Source organism: Juglans microcarpa x Juglans regia, chromosome 8D (genome assembly GCF_004785595.1).
Source record: "Juglans microcarpa x Juglans regia isolate MS1-56 chromosome 8D, Jm3101_v1.0, whole genome shotgun sequence".
Lineage (NCBI taxonomy): Eukaryota > Viridiplantae > Streptophyta > Magnoliopsida > Fagales > Juglandaceae > Juglans > Juglans microcarpa x Juglans regia.
The window spans coordinates 34,084,349-34,098,843 of record NC_054608.1 but is presented as its reverse complement, the minus strand read 5'-3'; the positions used below and the strand labels follow the sequence as shown (position 1 = coordinate 34,098,843).

General features: G+C 34.9%; 2 protein-coding genes across 2 annotated transcripts; both read left to right on the top strand.

The window, feature by feature from the left end:
- Positions 1–2,887: 2,887 nt before the first annotated feature.
- On the top strand, positions 2,888–6,491 carry LOC121243688 (probable LRR receptor-like serine/threonine-protein kinase At2g24230). The gene has a single exon (XM_041141811.1). The coding sequence runs from the start codon at positions 3,685–3,687 to the stop codon at positions 6,250–6,252; it is 2,568 nt and encodes an 855-aa protein (XP_040997745.1). The 5' UTR covers positions 2,888–3,684; the 3' UTR covers positions 6,253–6,491.
- Positions 6,492–10,551: 4,060 nt separating this feature from the next.
- Positions 10,552–12,709, top strand: LOC121243687 (eukaryotic translation initiation factor 5A-like). The gene is made up of 5 exons (XM_041141810.1): positions 10,552–10,811; positions 11,715–11,837; positions 11,935–11,991; positions 12,115–12,189; positions 12,329–12,709. Exons 1-5 carry the CDS (start codon positions 10,686–10,688, stop codon positions 12,431–12,433), a joined length of 486 nt encoding a protein of 161 aa, XP_040997744.1. The 5' UTR covers positions 10,552–10,685; the 3' UTR covers positions 12,434–12,709.
- The last annotated feature ends 1,786 nt before the right edge of the window (positions 12,710–14,495 follow it).

The window sequence follows — 14,495 nt, the reverse complement described above, 5'->3', positions numbered from 1 at the left end:
AGGAGTTGTGAAAACAAACAAGGTGAATAAATTTATATACTGACATGCGGTACGTTAAATTATAAAATTATTTTTATTATAAAATAGATATAAAATATAAAATTATATTAATTTATGAGTTTATTTTTTATAAAATATCTTTATGATGTAGCACTTAAATTTATTTACGGGAAGACATTCACGAAGGCAGCATAGCAAACATTTATTTTTTATTAAATGCTTGGCTACTGTACAACAAATACAACACAAAGTGGTTCGTATAGGATTTGCCTGATCTGGTATGACAGCTTATTTGTTTTGGTGTTGTTTTCGTGTTTCTCTTTTATAGGCCCGTCTAGGTTATTTGGTTTTATTTGTTTGTTTAGATGATCTTTTATGGGCTTGTTTAGTAGTTGTGTTGGTTTAGTTTGTTTTGTTTTGGTTGGATACAAGGGATGGTGTCAGTGTTTTATTTGTAAATTTATAGTGTCGGTTTTGTTACTATTATATTCCTTCATCATAAGTAAGAGTTATTAATAAAATTGAGACGAAATTACTATTAAAAATGTGACTTCTGGCTCTTTTATTAAAAAAAAAAAAAAAGGTTTGTTATTATATTTTCATGCACTTGTTGGGTCCAAATCTACATAATTTTAGAGCAACTTTGTGTTTCTCATAGCAAAATTGCTTTTCTTTTTGTGAGAAATTTATTTATTTAACTTTCCATCATTTCATCATGACAGTGAGTATAAGTTTGAAGCAATTCATCAACTACTTTTATATTTTATTATATTTTTTCATCATTCCAAGACCACCCAATATTTTGGAGTCTTTTTTTAACTTTGATAGTCATGCACCTGAGTACATTAAAGTATAGTATTGCTGCACCTTTTCAAGTTGTGTTATCAAATTTTATTTAAAGATTAAGTTTGCTGGTATAACTGATGATTATGTCATTTCCAATTATGAATAGTTTAATTATGTCGGTTGATTACTTGTTACTCGTCACTCCTCAAGCCTCCATCAATACAAATCATTATAATACTGAATGCTTCTTCCTCTCCCACTTCCTTTGCTGTCTGGTCTTGGCGTGTTGATCGATCTCTCTATTTTTTATGTTTTAGTATACGTTTAGATGTTGAGCTGAACTAAATTTTTTATGAATAATAATGAGTTAAGTAGGTGGAGTGAGTTATGTAGGACCCATCTAAAATGAGTTTAAATGTTAAGATGAGTTTAGTACGAAAATTAAAAAAAGTTATGAGTCCTACATATAAAGATGTGTTGAGTTGAAAAAAGTTATGAGTCTCACGTTTAAGGAGGTTTTGAATTGAGAAGAGTTTAGTAATTTGAGTGTTGAGTGTTTAGATATTAGACTCAATTTAAAATTACATTGAACTGAATTGATTTTAACTGAATCTTGCAACCAAACGTGCCACATCTATGCTAAATATCATCCCATGTGCAATGACCAAACTGCTAGATGAGGACTTTTTTTTCTTAGTCTGCTAGAAGTAGGGCCATGCTCTAGCTCATAAAAAAGGGTCATTCTCAAGTTTTCAAACCTCTTATGTGACTTGTGTAATTTGAGTTTATCAAGTGGAAGATGTCCAAATTACTCATCTAATAACCCATTATTATGCATCCACAGGACCACAACTCTCAAAAGAAAAGTATAAGAAAGAGATGGGTTGTGGGGCTTACTCAATTATTTAGGCCATAGATTACAATTCTATTTTCACATTATGATGTGAACTTAAAACTACAAATAATATGGATTAATGTTTTAGATGGCTCAACATGACAAGACAAAGACGAGTGAATAGTCCAGATATTTGATTCTAGGTCGTCACAGTCCTAATCCCTTGAATCTTTAATTCAATCTGGCCCCATCTTATACATAGTAATTGACATTGATTAGGGGTGAAAAGAAAACAGTAGTTCACTTGAGAAAATGGGGTGGGAGAAATTTTTTTCAAGGGTTAAAGTCAACAAAATGCAAGTCTCCACCTGAACTCCTCTCTAATCCATTGAAATTTCCACTTTGGTATAAACAAACGAATCAACACGACGTGGTCTCAACCAGACAGACAACTTGGTGGAAGAAAAAGGTTCATTTTTTCTGTTCAAGTTAAGAAGAAAACAAGAAGGGTAAATAAAAGGCACAACATGAATCCTGAACTTACCATAAAAAGATTATTCTAAAGAAAAGTTCAAACTGTTCCTTTTTTTTTTAGTTAGTTCTACTGAGAACGTTATGATATTTCAACTACAGATTCTAGACTGTAGACACATAATAGAGTCTCTGTAGGAGAAGCTGGCCTGCACAGAACATGCTACCATAATTGCAACTTAAATGCAAAGTTAGACAGTTTAAAAAATAGTTTCTATTCAAAATTTCTAAGTAAAGATCTTTTGTCATGAATGCACCGATGTGCGCTGTTGAGTGTTTTTTTTTTTAAGAAAAATAGTTATTATTTATCATCTCACACCTTATACTTTATAAAAAATACATATACACTTTATAAAAAAGAAAAATTTTATTCATAAGTCTCATATACTACACATCATCTTTTTTATATATTTTTTTAATTTTTTTCTCTTACTAAATATGTATTATATAGATGATGAGTAGAATAATTTAATTATTTTAAAAATAATAAAATAAAAAAAATTTAAAAATAAAAAATTATAGTACGTGGTGTATAAGATTTATGAATATCAAAATTTTTCTTTTTTTTTTTTGCCTACACGTTGCACCACAGGACTCCAAGTTAGAGATGGTTTTATTAAGGTTAGTTTTTTTTTTTTTTTTTTTAACAGAGGATGGAAAAAGGATAGTCGTTGTAATGAAAGCTACAGGGCTGATGTATAGTAGTATTCTTTGACTTCTAATAAGATGGAAATTGCCATTCTTTTGCGAAATGCCTATGGCATTTTAGATAGAGAAAGAAGGAAACAACTTCTTCCATTGGCAGAAAAAGATAATCAACAACACTCAACGAAGAATCATTGAATTCCCACTACCCAGCTCTGAATAAATTCACCAAACCATGACAGATATTTGCATTCAATCCATGTCATTTATGAGGCCCAACCTCTGACCACCCCATATTTGTGGTTTCTTTGTTATAGCGTGTCTGCTTCCCCCTCTCAGAGGAGATTTTGTTTTCACCATCTGAAAAAAACAAAATGGAGCTGGGTTAAATTTTATGCAGCAAAACTATAGCTTGCAAGAAGACAAGTGCTTCTTCAATTGGAGTTTTTGTTGGCTTTCAAAGACCTGCAAAGCCAGACGAGGTAAGCCTCACATTCTCCCTCGAAAGCTCTGGAGCTACATAGTCCTGAAATTCCCATTTGTTATCTACATACTCCTGCTGGGTACATTTGTTTCTTATAGTCGGTTGTCGGAGGACTTCTGGGCATTACAAGGGTCCCTCTGGGGAAAGCGTGTCTTTTTAGAAGAGTTTAAGCCCAACAGTCATATTTTCTTGGAACGCCAAAGCCACTGTCAACTGGGTGGTGCTCGTTTTCGATTATTTAGAGTTGAAGAAGCCAGTAAAGGATTGTCGGAGATGGACACAGAACCATTCATGATCGAGTGGTGGTGGTTTGGAAGCATTGAGTGAGGGTTTTGAGCTGGTTAGAGGACTTGGGTTCATTTTCCTTTCTCTATTATTTGTCAGTCTCAGACCTCATTTTCAGATGGGTTTTGGTTTCTTTGGCTTCATTTTGGTTCTCACACTGTTCTTTAAGCTTTTGGCTTCTCAACAACCAAACACAGATGGGTTCTTTGTCTCTGAGTTCTTGCAGAAAATGGGGTTACCCTCTTCTCAAGTCTACAACTTTTCTGCTCCTGTTTGCTCGTGGCAATGGGTTTTATGTGATGCCAGAAAAGAAAATGTTCTTCGTTTTGAAGCTTCTGGTTTAGGCCTCACTGGTTCTATTCCTGACACCACAATTGGCAAGCTCACCAAGCTTCAATCTTTGGATCTTAGTAACAACGAAATCACTGGCTTGCCTTCAGATTTGTGGAGTTTAGGCTTACTCAGGAGCCTCAATCTCTCCTCCAACCAGATTTATGGGTCCCTACCTAACAACATTGGCAATTTCGGTTTCCTTGAAATCTTAGACCTTTCAAGCAACAACTTCTCCGGGGAAATTCCGGCAACCATAAGCTCCTTAGTTAGCCTGCAAGTTCTTAAGCTCGATAGAAATGGATTTGAGCAGAGCATCCCATCAGGAATTACGAAATGCCAGTCTCTGGTTACCATTGATCTTTCGTTGAATCGGCTACATGGGTCTCTTCCAGATGGTTTTGGTACTTCATTTTCGAAGCTCAAGACCTTGAACCTTGCACGAAATGAGATTTATGGCCAGGACTCAGATTTCATGGAAATGAAATCCATCACTAGCCTTAACATTTCTGGGAATCTGTTTCAGGGTTCTGTAATGGGTGTGTTTCAGGAGCAGCTGGAGGTTATAGACCTGAGTAGGAACCAGTTCCAAGGTCACATTTCTCAGGTACAATTCAATTCAAGTTACAATTGGTCTCATTTGGTTTATCTAGACTTGTCTGGGAATCACCTTAGTGGAGAAATTTTTCACTGTTTGAGTCAAGCCCAAAATCTCAAACATCTTAATCTTGCATACAATAGATTTGCCAGACAAGAAGTCCCGAGAATTGAAATGCTTTGGAACTTAGAATACCTTAATCTGTCTAAAACTGGTCTCATTGGTCACATTCCTAATGAAATCTCACAATTAATTAATTTGAATACACTTGATCTTTCTGGGAACCATCTTACTGGGAAGATTCCACTGCTAAGTATAAAAAGCCTCCAACTTCTTGATGTTTCCCAGAACAACTTGAGTGGAGAAGTTCCTTTTTCTCTCTTAAAGAAACTCCCATTGATGGAGAAGTTCAACTTCTCCTACAATCACCTAACCCTCTGTGCTTCAAAGTTCTCCCATGATACCCTCCAGACTGCATTCTTTGGTTCATTGAACAGCTGTCCAATTGCTGCAAACCCTAAGCTTTTCAACAGAAGACCCGACAAACATAAAGGAATGAAGCTTGCTCTGGCTTTAACCCTCTCACTGATCTGCTTGCTTGCTGGGTTATTGCTTTTTCTAGCGTTTGGTTGGAGAAAGAAAACTAGAATGTGGGCTGTAAAGCAGATGTCATACAAAGAAGAACAAAATATTTCTGGCCCCTTTTCATTCCAGACTGACTCAACCACATGGGTAGCTGATGTTAAGCATGCAAATTCGGTACCAGTAGTGATCTTTGAGAAACCATTATTGAATATCACATTTGCGGACCTCCTATCTGCAACCTCAAATTTTGACCGTGGTACCCTTTTGGCTGAAGGCAAATTTGGGCCTGTTTATAGAGGATTTCTACCTGGTGGAATTCATGCAGCAGTGAAGGTTTTGGTCCATGGTTCAACATTAACTGACCTAGAAGCTGCAAGAGAGCTGGAGTATCTTGGTCGAATCAAACACCCCAATCTTGTTCCATTGACTGGATATTGCTTAGCTGGGGATCAAAGAATTGCTATCTATGATTACATGGAGAATGGGAACTTGCAGAACTTGCTTCATGACTTGCCACTTGGGGTTCGGGCTACTGAGGATTGGAACATAGATACATGGGAAGAAGATGATATTACTGGAATTGAAAATGTTGGCTCTGAAGGGTTGTTGACAACTTGGAGATTTCGTCATAAAATTGCACTCAGTATGGCCCGAGCACTGGCATTTCTCCACCATGGCTGCTCACCTCCAATTATTCATAGAGATGTAAAAGCTAGCAGTGTATATCTGGATTATGACTTGGAGCCAAGATTATCTGATTTTGGTCTGGCTAAAGTTTTTGGTAACGGTTTAGATGAGGAGATAGCCCGAGGGTCACCAGGGTATGTGCCACCAGAGTTTTCTCAGCCAGAATACGATTGCCCAACCCCAAAATCAGATGTATATTGCTTTGGGGTTGTTCTTTTTGAGCTAATTACAGGGAAAAAGCCAATTGGAGATGACTATCCCGATGAGAATGAAGCCAATTTGGTGAGTTGGGTTCGAGGATTAGTAAGGAAGAACCAAGGGTCAAGAGCTATTGATCCAAAGATACGTGATACAGGACCGGATGACCAGATGGAAGAGGCTCTCAAGATCGGATATCTATGCACGGCTGACCTTCCCTCAAAGCGACCAACAATGCAGCAAATAGTTGGACTTCTGAAAGATATTGAACCAGCATCTCATCGGTGAAAAAGAAACATGAAAAAAGGATCATATGGAAGTTTCTTACTTGGCCTTTTTCTATAATTATTATTGTTAAGTTCTTTGGTTTTGAGTTTCTTTCCATGCCACCATGGAGGGAATGTACAGTAGTCCTTAAAATCCTGTTTTTGTTTTGAATCTTTGAGGGTCTTTCTTTTTGCCTCCCATTGTCAGTTGCATAAAAAACTTAATTTATTGAAAAAAGAAAGAGAGAGTTTGGTTTCCTTTTACCAATATATCTCCTATGTTAATGCCTTGAAACAAGGACTCAAAGCTGACATTGGCGTTAATGGTTGTCTCTCTTGGAGATAAATGCTTGTGGATCTGTGGTTGCTGCATGATGTGATTCTGTATGCTGTTTTATGTTCTGGAGGTGGTGTTGGCGCCTAGTGGTATAGCATATAACCTTTTAGAATGAAGTCATGGACCACATCGACCATATTGAGCAATGGCTGGATGTTTGTGGCCACGCACATGGAATAATAAAAAATAAAAAAAAAAAGCAAGAAAAAAAAGTAGCAGCAGCACTTGTGTAGGAATTTGGACTGCAATTGGCACTCATATTTATCAAAACTGTAGCCCTTCTTTTCAATGAAGAAGTTCAAGCCTCTATCAACCACTATCAGGGGAGGAAAAGACAGGAAGCTGATTGCTTCAACAATTTAGATCATGTTCATAACAGTAAAAGACTAGAGTGAGAACACATGATAATGCTGTCGTTTATTTATTTAATGGAGAGTATATACGAATGGATCAAATTGATGAATTTTCGCAGGTTTGGGACCTTAGATGAGATATAAAATTCTCATCTGATCTCATATTATTCTTAAATATAATTTAAATACAAAATTTTCAAACTAATCATTACAATTTTTTCAAACTTTCAAATAAAAAAAAATTCCAACTTCTTCAAATCTCTAAAAAATAATAATATTATTATAATATTTTAACTTTATAATATTTTTATTCAATTTTTTTCTCTTTCATTTTCTAAAACTCAAAAAATACTCAGCTCAAACTATTTCATTATTATTCAGAAATTATCTTATTACTATTTATAAAATTCTCATCTCATCTCACTCTCCGTACATGCGAAGTTTTTTAAATGTGATACCATTTTAATATTTTATTTTATTTTACATAAAACAAAAGGCGTCCGTAAATTTGGACAAGAAGACCAAAACAAACTAAAGCAAAACTTGGCCTCATCGTAACTCATGTTCTTAACCAATGCGGTCAAGGTGGTCACGAATATGGAATATGCCCTCATTTCTATCTCGTGTGGTACTCATTCACTTCTGGCAATCACGTGGAAAGAATAAACACTTTCAATTATTCAAGACTATGACCAACAAATATAAACAAAAAGAAAAAAAAAAAAAAAAAGAACATCTTTCTTTGACTAAAAGGGCTGGCTTAGAATACTTTGTCCCATACTATTTAATCCAAACATTTCCTGTTGTTTCCACTATGAGTTCCCACGTCCCAAAACAGACATCTCCAAGAGATGTTGAACGTTATGACTCAAAATATTCTTCAAATTGAAATCCTCTTTCATTTTTCTTATCTAATGGGATGATCTAATACATAGGGATATAGGCACAACATTAAGGTATACAATTACACGCATCTTTCCGTCTCCACTAGTGCTATTTTGGCTTATTTTCTTTCTTTTCTAAGAACAAGTGAGATATTTTCTCGATATAGAGAAAAATAATGATTTGTACAAGGTTATAAGTCTCGAATATACAAATTTTGCGTAGTCTATTGTAAAAAAGTGGACCTCAACATAACAGTGTAAAAAAAATTACTCATTTTTAAGTGGGATCAACTTTTTTTTCAAAGTATTTACACAAGACTTACACAATTTAAGCTTGTACCTAGCATTATTCTACAGATAAGGAGGAAGTAGATCTCCCATCATTAATCAAAAAGCATCAAAGTGCAGTGCTAGCTAACTCATCACCAGGATTGGTTTGTTTAAACTATCTCTCATCTAATCTCAGCTTATATAATCATTACAATTTTTCCAAACTTCCATATAAAATATAATAAATAATTCAATTTTTTCAAATTTCAAAATAAATATAATATTAAAAATTTATATTATAAAAATATTTTATTCAACTTTCAACAAAATATTTTATCTCGTCTCATCTGAACTGCGTAACCAAATGAGGCCTAGTCTTTTAAGCAAGCTTTACCAGAATTATTTATCATCCAAAGTTGCTCCCCCTTAATCGCAGGGATAGTTTATTAGGTTGAAACCAATCCATTAGACTCATATCTCAGTTTTTATATTCATTTTCTTTATAGGCATGGTATTAACCGTAATATGGTGATTGTTGGGACTCGCCATCTATTTTTTTTGGTTTCTTTTATCCTATTTATAATGCATTGCTTCTTTTTTGTGGTAAGCATAATTGGTCAAACATAATCAATTACTTGTAGGACTAACACCATTCATATACAAATCTGCTTTAGAAAGATCTTCAGCTTTGTCAATTGGGTGTGGCTCTTATTCTATAAATCATGTACCATCTCTTCCTTTAGACGTTTGAGCTTAAATTATGCATACCCAAAACCTTTCAAATCCATGACTTTGGATATCTGAGCAGTGAAGCCAACCATTGCAGTAATATTTTCACCTTGTCTTCATCAGATGTTAACTTGATTTGAATTTTTGAATCCAAAAATTATTCACTTGTTTTGTCATCTATGAGTTAATTCCCTGATTTCCACCACTCTTACCAACGGTCCTACCACCATAATCACTTATAATATCCGCCTAACTTGGACTCTCTTTTCAGTCAATTCAAACAAGCACCAACTGTTTATAGTCAAACTTGGAAAGCAATCCAAACAGATGAAGAAGAAGTTCACTTTTGATAAGTAAAAATTCCTTTACGAACTGGCTTTCTTTTTCAATTATCTTTTCTTCTGATATTTTAACACCTCCTGTCTCACATTGTTAAAAATATGATACAATTAATCAAATCTATTTCATTCTATTAGTTTCACCTTTTGAGACTCGTATTGATTTCATATGATAGCATAACAGAAATTATGAATTCGAACCTTAACTTTACACTCTATTTTATTTAATTAAAATAGATGGAGATTCTGACTTACACGAAATGTTAAGAATATAATATAAATAATGAAATCTACATCTTCCAACTTAACCATTTGGGAAGAGGTGATTTCACACCCCTGTCATTTGTAGTTGCAGACCTTGACTAAAGGGATATCATATCTAACAAGATGTAACCTATCCTTCGAAGATTAACTACCTTGAAGTACTGATGTTACTATAGGATTAGTGAGTTGCTGAGTTATCCATGAAGAAAGGGAGGGAGGAATAGGACAGTCCAAAATAAATGACCTCTATTTTATCAGATGTGATTTTTGGAATACTATTTTTAGCTAAAACATATTAACTTTTACTACCTTCTTCCTTAGGTTACTGATGCATATGGATACTTGTAACTAAAATTTCCTTTTTTTATTGTTGTTTTATTTCTGGACAAGATGAAAACAGACAACAAAACATACATGATTATTAAGCAGAAGATCAAGGTGGTTCCAAGAAGAAGTTAATTGGGTTGAGGTTTAGAGGGCAGGATGGTCGGTTTATGAACTCTTACCAATATCTCCCAACTTCCATTAAAGATGCTACTAAAGAGACATCTTGTGATTGAATTTTTCTTCGACATGTATTGATTGATTACGGTACGTGGAAAATATTTTCCTGCAAAAAGAATATATTCCCATTGACATGGCCAGGCGGTTTTGCCCTGGGCATCAGATGCATATTCCTCCCCTAACCAAGGCATCTTCAGAGCCATCCAAGTTGGGTATGTATAAGATGGTTAAAGAACATGTAACTTTTGATATTTATGAATGAAATTTTTTTTTGTAAGCGAGTTTGAGCGTTAAATTATATACCGATGTTGATATATAAAGTATCCGTTTAATAAAATGGTACGAATTGTAGATATGAATGATTTTCATCCGATAAAAAATCTTCTTCTTCTCTTAATTTTTATTTTAATAAAAAAATCATATCAATATCATTAGGTTCGTCAAAACCGTTTATAACTAGTTAGGCTCATTTTTTAATATCTCATGCTTAAAAAAAAAAAAAAATAATAAAAGAAAGAAAAAGGTCCGTGCTCCGCCAATCCATACACGTGCAAATTTTGCAGGATCGAGAGGATCTATTGATTCTCCTAGGCTAGAGCTAAACTCTATAGCCCAATAATTCAATGGCCAGGATCTCATCCTAAGTTAACCGGGGTTAAGAATATGAATCTGGACCTCACAGTCCTTGTATAGAGAACCGGCCTCTTCCTAAAGTCATCCTCCCGATTCTCGTAAAGAACAGGGCAAAGAGAGAGAGAGAGAGAGGGTTCGGAAAAATGTCGGACTCGGAAGAGCACCATTTTGAGTCTAAGGGCGACGCAGGAGCGTCAAAGACCTACCCCCAGCAAGCTGGTACCATTCGTAAGAATGGCTATATCGTCATCAAGAACAGGCCTTGCAAGGTTCTCTCTATTTTTCTTTTTTTTTTCTTTGTTTACTTTGAGGAATTCTTATCTGGGCTTGTGTTGTTCTACCTGATCTTTGATGGGTTTGTTCTAGTCTAACGATATTTAGTGCTTTATCAGTTGTTGGGTACTCTTTTTAGGTTTTTTTTTACGGGGAGAAATTGTGTGGAGATTATCTCTTGATCTAAGAATAGATTTCATGTAATTTCTGGTTAGTTAATAAATTTGTCGGCTTTTGGTTTGAATGAAGTGATCATGTGGGCTCGTTTACAGAATCTTTTTATTAAATTATGGATTTTTATGTCAAAATTTGGTAAATGCGTATCTGAGCAGATTTGTACATGGGTCTTTGCGTCGTTAGTGATGATATTCGAGGCTTAATGGAGATCCCTAAGTCTACTTCATATCAAATTTGGTAATTGTGAATGGAGTCTTGAAGGTGTGAGCTTTGCATGTTGAACAAGTTTGATGGCTCGAGTCTTTCCGAAAGACACATGCATTAAAATTACATGAAGTAATTGCCATTGAGTGTGTTTTGCGGTCAACATTTTGCTAAAATCTGGATGGCAGTAATGAGCCTTAACTTGTCAGAACTTCAATGTGGGTGCTTTGCATTGCATTTAACTATTTAAGCATTCGGTTGCCATCCATTGAGAAAAAAAATTAACAACGAATCTGAAAATACTGATAGTAAAACTCATTTGAGATACAAGTATAGTTGTACCTCATATACCTATGACTTTTGTATATTGTCTAGCGTCTTTAATGTTTTATTCTTTCACATTTTATCTATCTGTGCACGAAAGAGGCTGGAGTATGTAGGTGTATTTTAAGCTGTCATACTTTTGTTGCCTTTTCAACTCATGAGCTGTTCTTCTATGGTGGGGCTTTCGAAACCAGGTTGTAGAAGTTTCCACTTCAAAGACAGGCAAGCATGGACATGCAAAGTGCCACTTTGTGGGAATTGACATATTTAATGGGAAGAAGCTTGAGGATATTGTTCCTTCATCCCACAACTGTGATGTAAAGCTATTTCTAATTTTTTTCACCATGTGAGTGTGCTTTTGTTCCGGGTGTACATTGCTTGTTTATCATTTTCATTAATTCTTTCTTTTTGCAGGTTCCTCATGTTTCTCGCACTGATTATCAGTTGATTGATATCTCTGAAGACGGTTTTGTAAGTTTTATTTAGTAATCTTTACGTACCAATTTTTGGCAATGCTGTCATGTGATAACAAACAATCAATTGGTACTAGCGATTTTAGTGATGTCAACCAAATTAAGACTTCTTGTTGTGTAGGTGAGTCTTTTAATGGATAATGGAGACACCAAGGATGATCTGAGGCTTCCCACTGACGACAATCTGCTCGGCCAGGTATCTATCTCATTGAGAAGGTTTTCATTAACCTTGCAAATTGATAGTTCATCAAAAGCTTAGGAGTCCAGACCTTGGATAGATTCTCTATTCTTGTGTCTGTATAGACTAATATTTGTCTTTTATTTCCTGTGTATAGATAAAAGATGGGTTTGGTGAAGGAAAGGACCTGGTGCTGAGCGTTATGTCTGCAATGGGGGAGGAGCAGATCTGTGCCCTTAAGGACATTGGCCCAAAAAACTAAATATGATGCTGTAGCAGTAGCTATGGCTGATGTCAAAAGAAGCCCTTGTTTTTAGATCTGAGAGGGAAGTTATCTACTGATGTTGCAATAAGTTTCTATTAGATGCAATCTAGTATTGTAAAAAAAAAAAAATTCAGCACTCATCTGTGTGCTTAGAATTCCATCAGGCTTGTGAATGGGGGCCGGGAAATACAAAGGTGGGGCTGCAAATCCCTCAGTGAAGGGAACTTAAGTTTACAGCAGGATGGAATTTATATAAATGTAACTATTCTGCCATTTTCTTGTTCCTGTTTTAGCTTTGCCCTTCTTGGGGGCTGTGGTTCGTTTATTTTTCTTTTTACAGAATTTGAGGATTATGGCTTTCACTCATTGGAAATTCTCTAAAAGAAATTCCGGATTTTTCAAGCACCTGCATTGTCTTGTGCAGGAGAGTTTTCTTTTGATATTTATGTGGTCACACAAAGCCAGTCTCCCATTTTAGCTGGCTTATGCTTCTCTTTTTGTTTCCCTTTTTTGTCTTGCTTTAAAACTCTTTTAAACTGTCTCCAAGTTCATCCTCTGTATTTACTTGAAAGCAAACACCAGAGCTAGATGAGCACCAAGTGCAATCCTAAAATATTTTACTTGATTTTATATGTATAATTTGGTTGTAGTGACTCTAGAAAGGCTCAAGTCACGTGGCATATACTTAAAAATGATTAGTCAATAGATATTTATCATACTTATTCATTATACTCTAAAATGACTGATCAAGATTACAATTGGAGTTCCTTGTAATCATTATAAAGGTCATTTCACCTACTATATGTTTTTCCCCTGGGGCAGTTCATACTTCTTTTTAACCATTATATGTATACTTTCTAAATCATGACTCCAACCCATTAACCAGATATCTATTTTTTCAGTTATCTAGTTTAGAAACAAAATATTGTGCTGGTTTTTGAGTATGGGTTCTATATTTTCAACTACTCAGAGAAAACCCAAAACAAACAAAATCAAGCCAATGCATTCTGCACGATTGCCAACATCTTTTGGGTAGCACTCAGTTTTCCCCAACTCTCTTTTCGAAAAGTTAACTAAGCCCATAAAAAATGACTGGAGAACCAAAAAACCAAATAATGACTGGTCTAGTCTATATCCAATATTCTGTTTGGATATTAAAATATTTCAGAATATCTATGAATAGTAACAAAATAGTTTGTAAATAATAATAAAATAATATGAGAATAATATTGAATAGTAAAAAAAAAAGTTTGAAAATATCAAAGAACAATTATGTTTCCAAACGCAGGCACTTGTTTTTTATATTGTAGAGACTCACATTGAATATAAGTTTCTTATTGAGTTTCTAATTTTTAATGGACTTCCTTGTTATCTCAAGATATAGGAAGGTGAAGATTGGGCCTCCCTAATATTGTATACACATCTGCCATGCCCCATCCTGTCATGTTTTATATTCACAATTAGGATTCTCTTTGCCCAACCAATTATTTTTCTTTCTCCTTTAGCTAATTCCTTTCTTTTACAATCAGTACTGGGATTTAGCAAGAATAGTTGTTTATTACCATTAGCAAGAATAACAGAAAATTAAACTGGTAGGTTTATTATCAACTTCTAGTACTCGATCTGCTTTCAGATAGAATCAATCATGTTAAAGCGCATGGAAAGTCACAAAAATGTTTCATTGGGGAACACATTTTCCATATTTTCTCAATCCTTTAGACCAAATTCATCAAGTTAAGGACCTACTTGATCAGGAACGTCCCTTGTAAATAGTGACAATTACAATTTTACAAACAAAAAGGAACATCCCCACTTCTCTCCTTTCTTTGACCCACTTCTCTATAATTGCACCTCTCTTGAGAAGATTTATCACACGTACAGAGGAGATGATCACTTCTCTCTCTCTCTCTCTCTCTCTCTTTCTCTCTTTAAATAAAGAGTTGGTAGCCACACACATAGTGGTCCCGTCCCATTTATTAAAAAACTCACTTATGGCGGATGAATACCGAGGTAACAACAATACAGTTTTTTATTAGCCAAGCCTATTTATAACCAAACC

Coding starts and splice junctions, on each gene's coding strand:
- LOC121243688 (XM_041141811.1), top strand. CDS start 3,685: ATGGGTTTTGGTTTCTTTGGCTTCATTTTGGTTCTCACACTGTTCTTT.
- LOC121243687 (XM_041141810.1), top strand. CDS start 10,686: ATGTCGGACTCGGAAGAGCACCATTTTGAGTCTAAGGGCGACGCAGGA. Junction 11,838..11,934: donor CTTCATCCCACAACTGTGAT/GTAAAGCTATTT, acceptor TTCTTTTTGCAG/GTTCCTCATGTTTCTCGCAC. Junction 11,992..12,114: donor ATATCTCTGAAGACGGTTTT/GTAAGTTTTATT, acceptor CTTGTTGTGTAG/GTGAGTCTTTTAATGGATAA.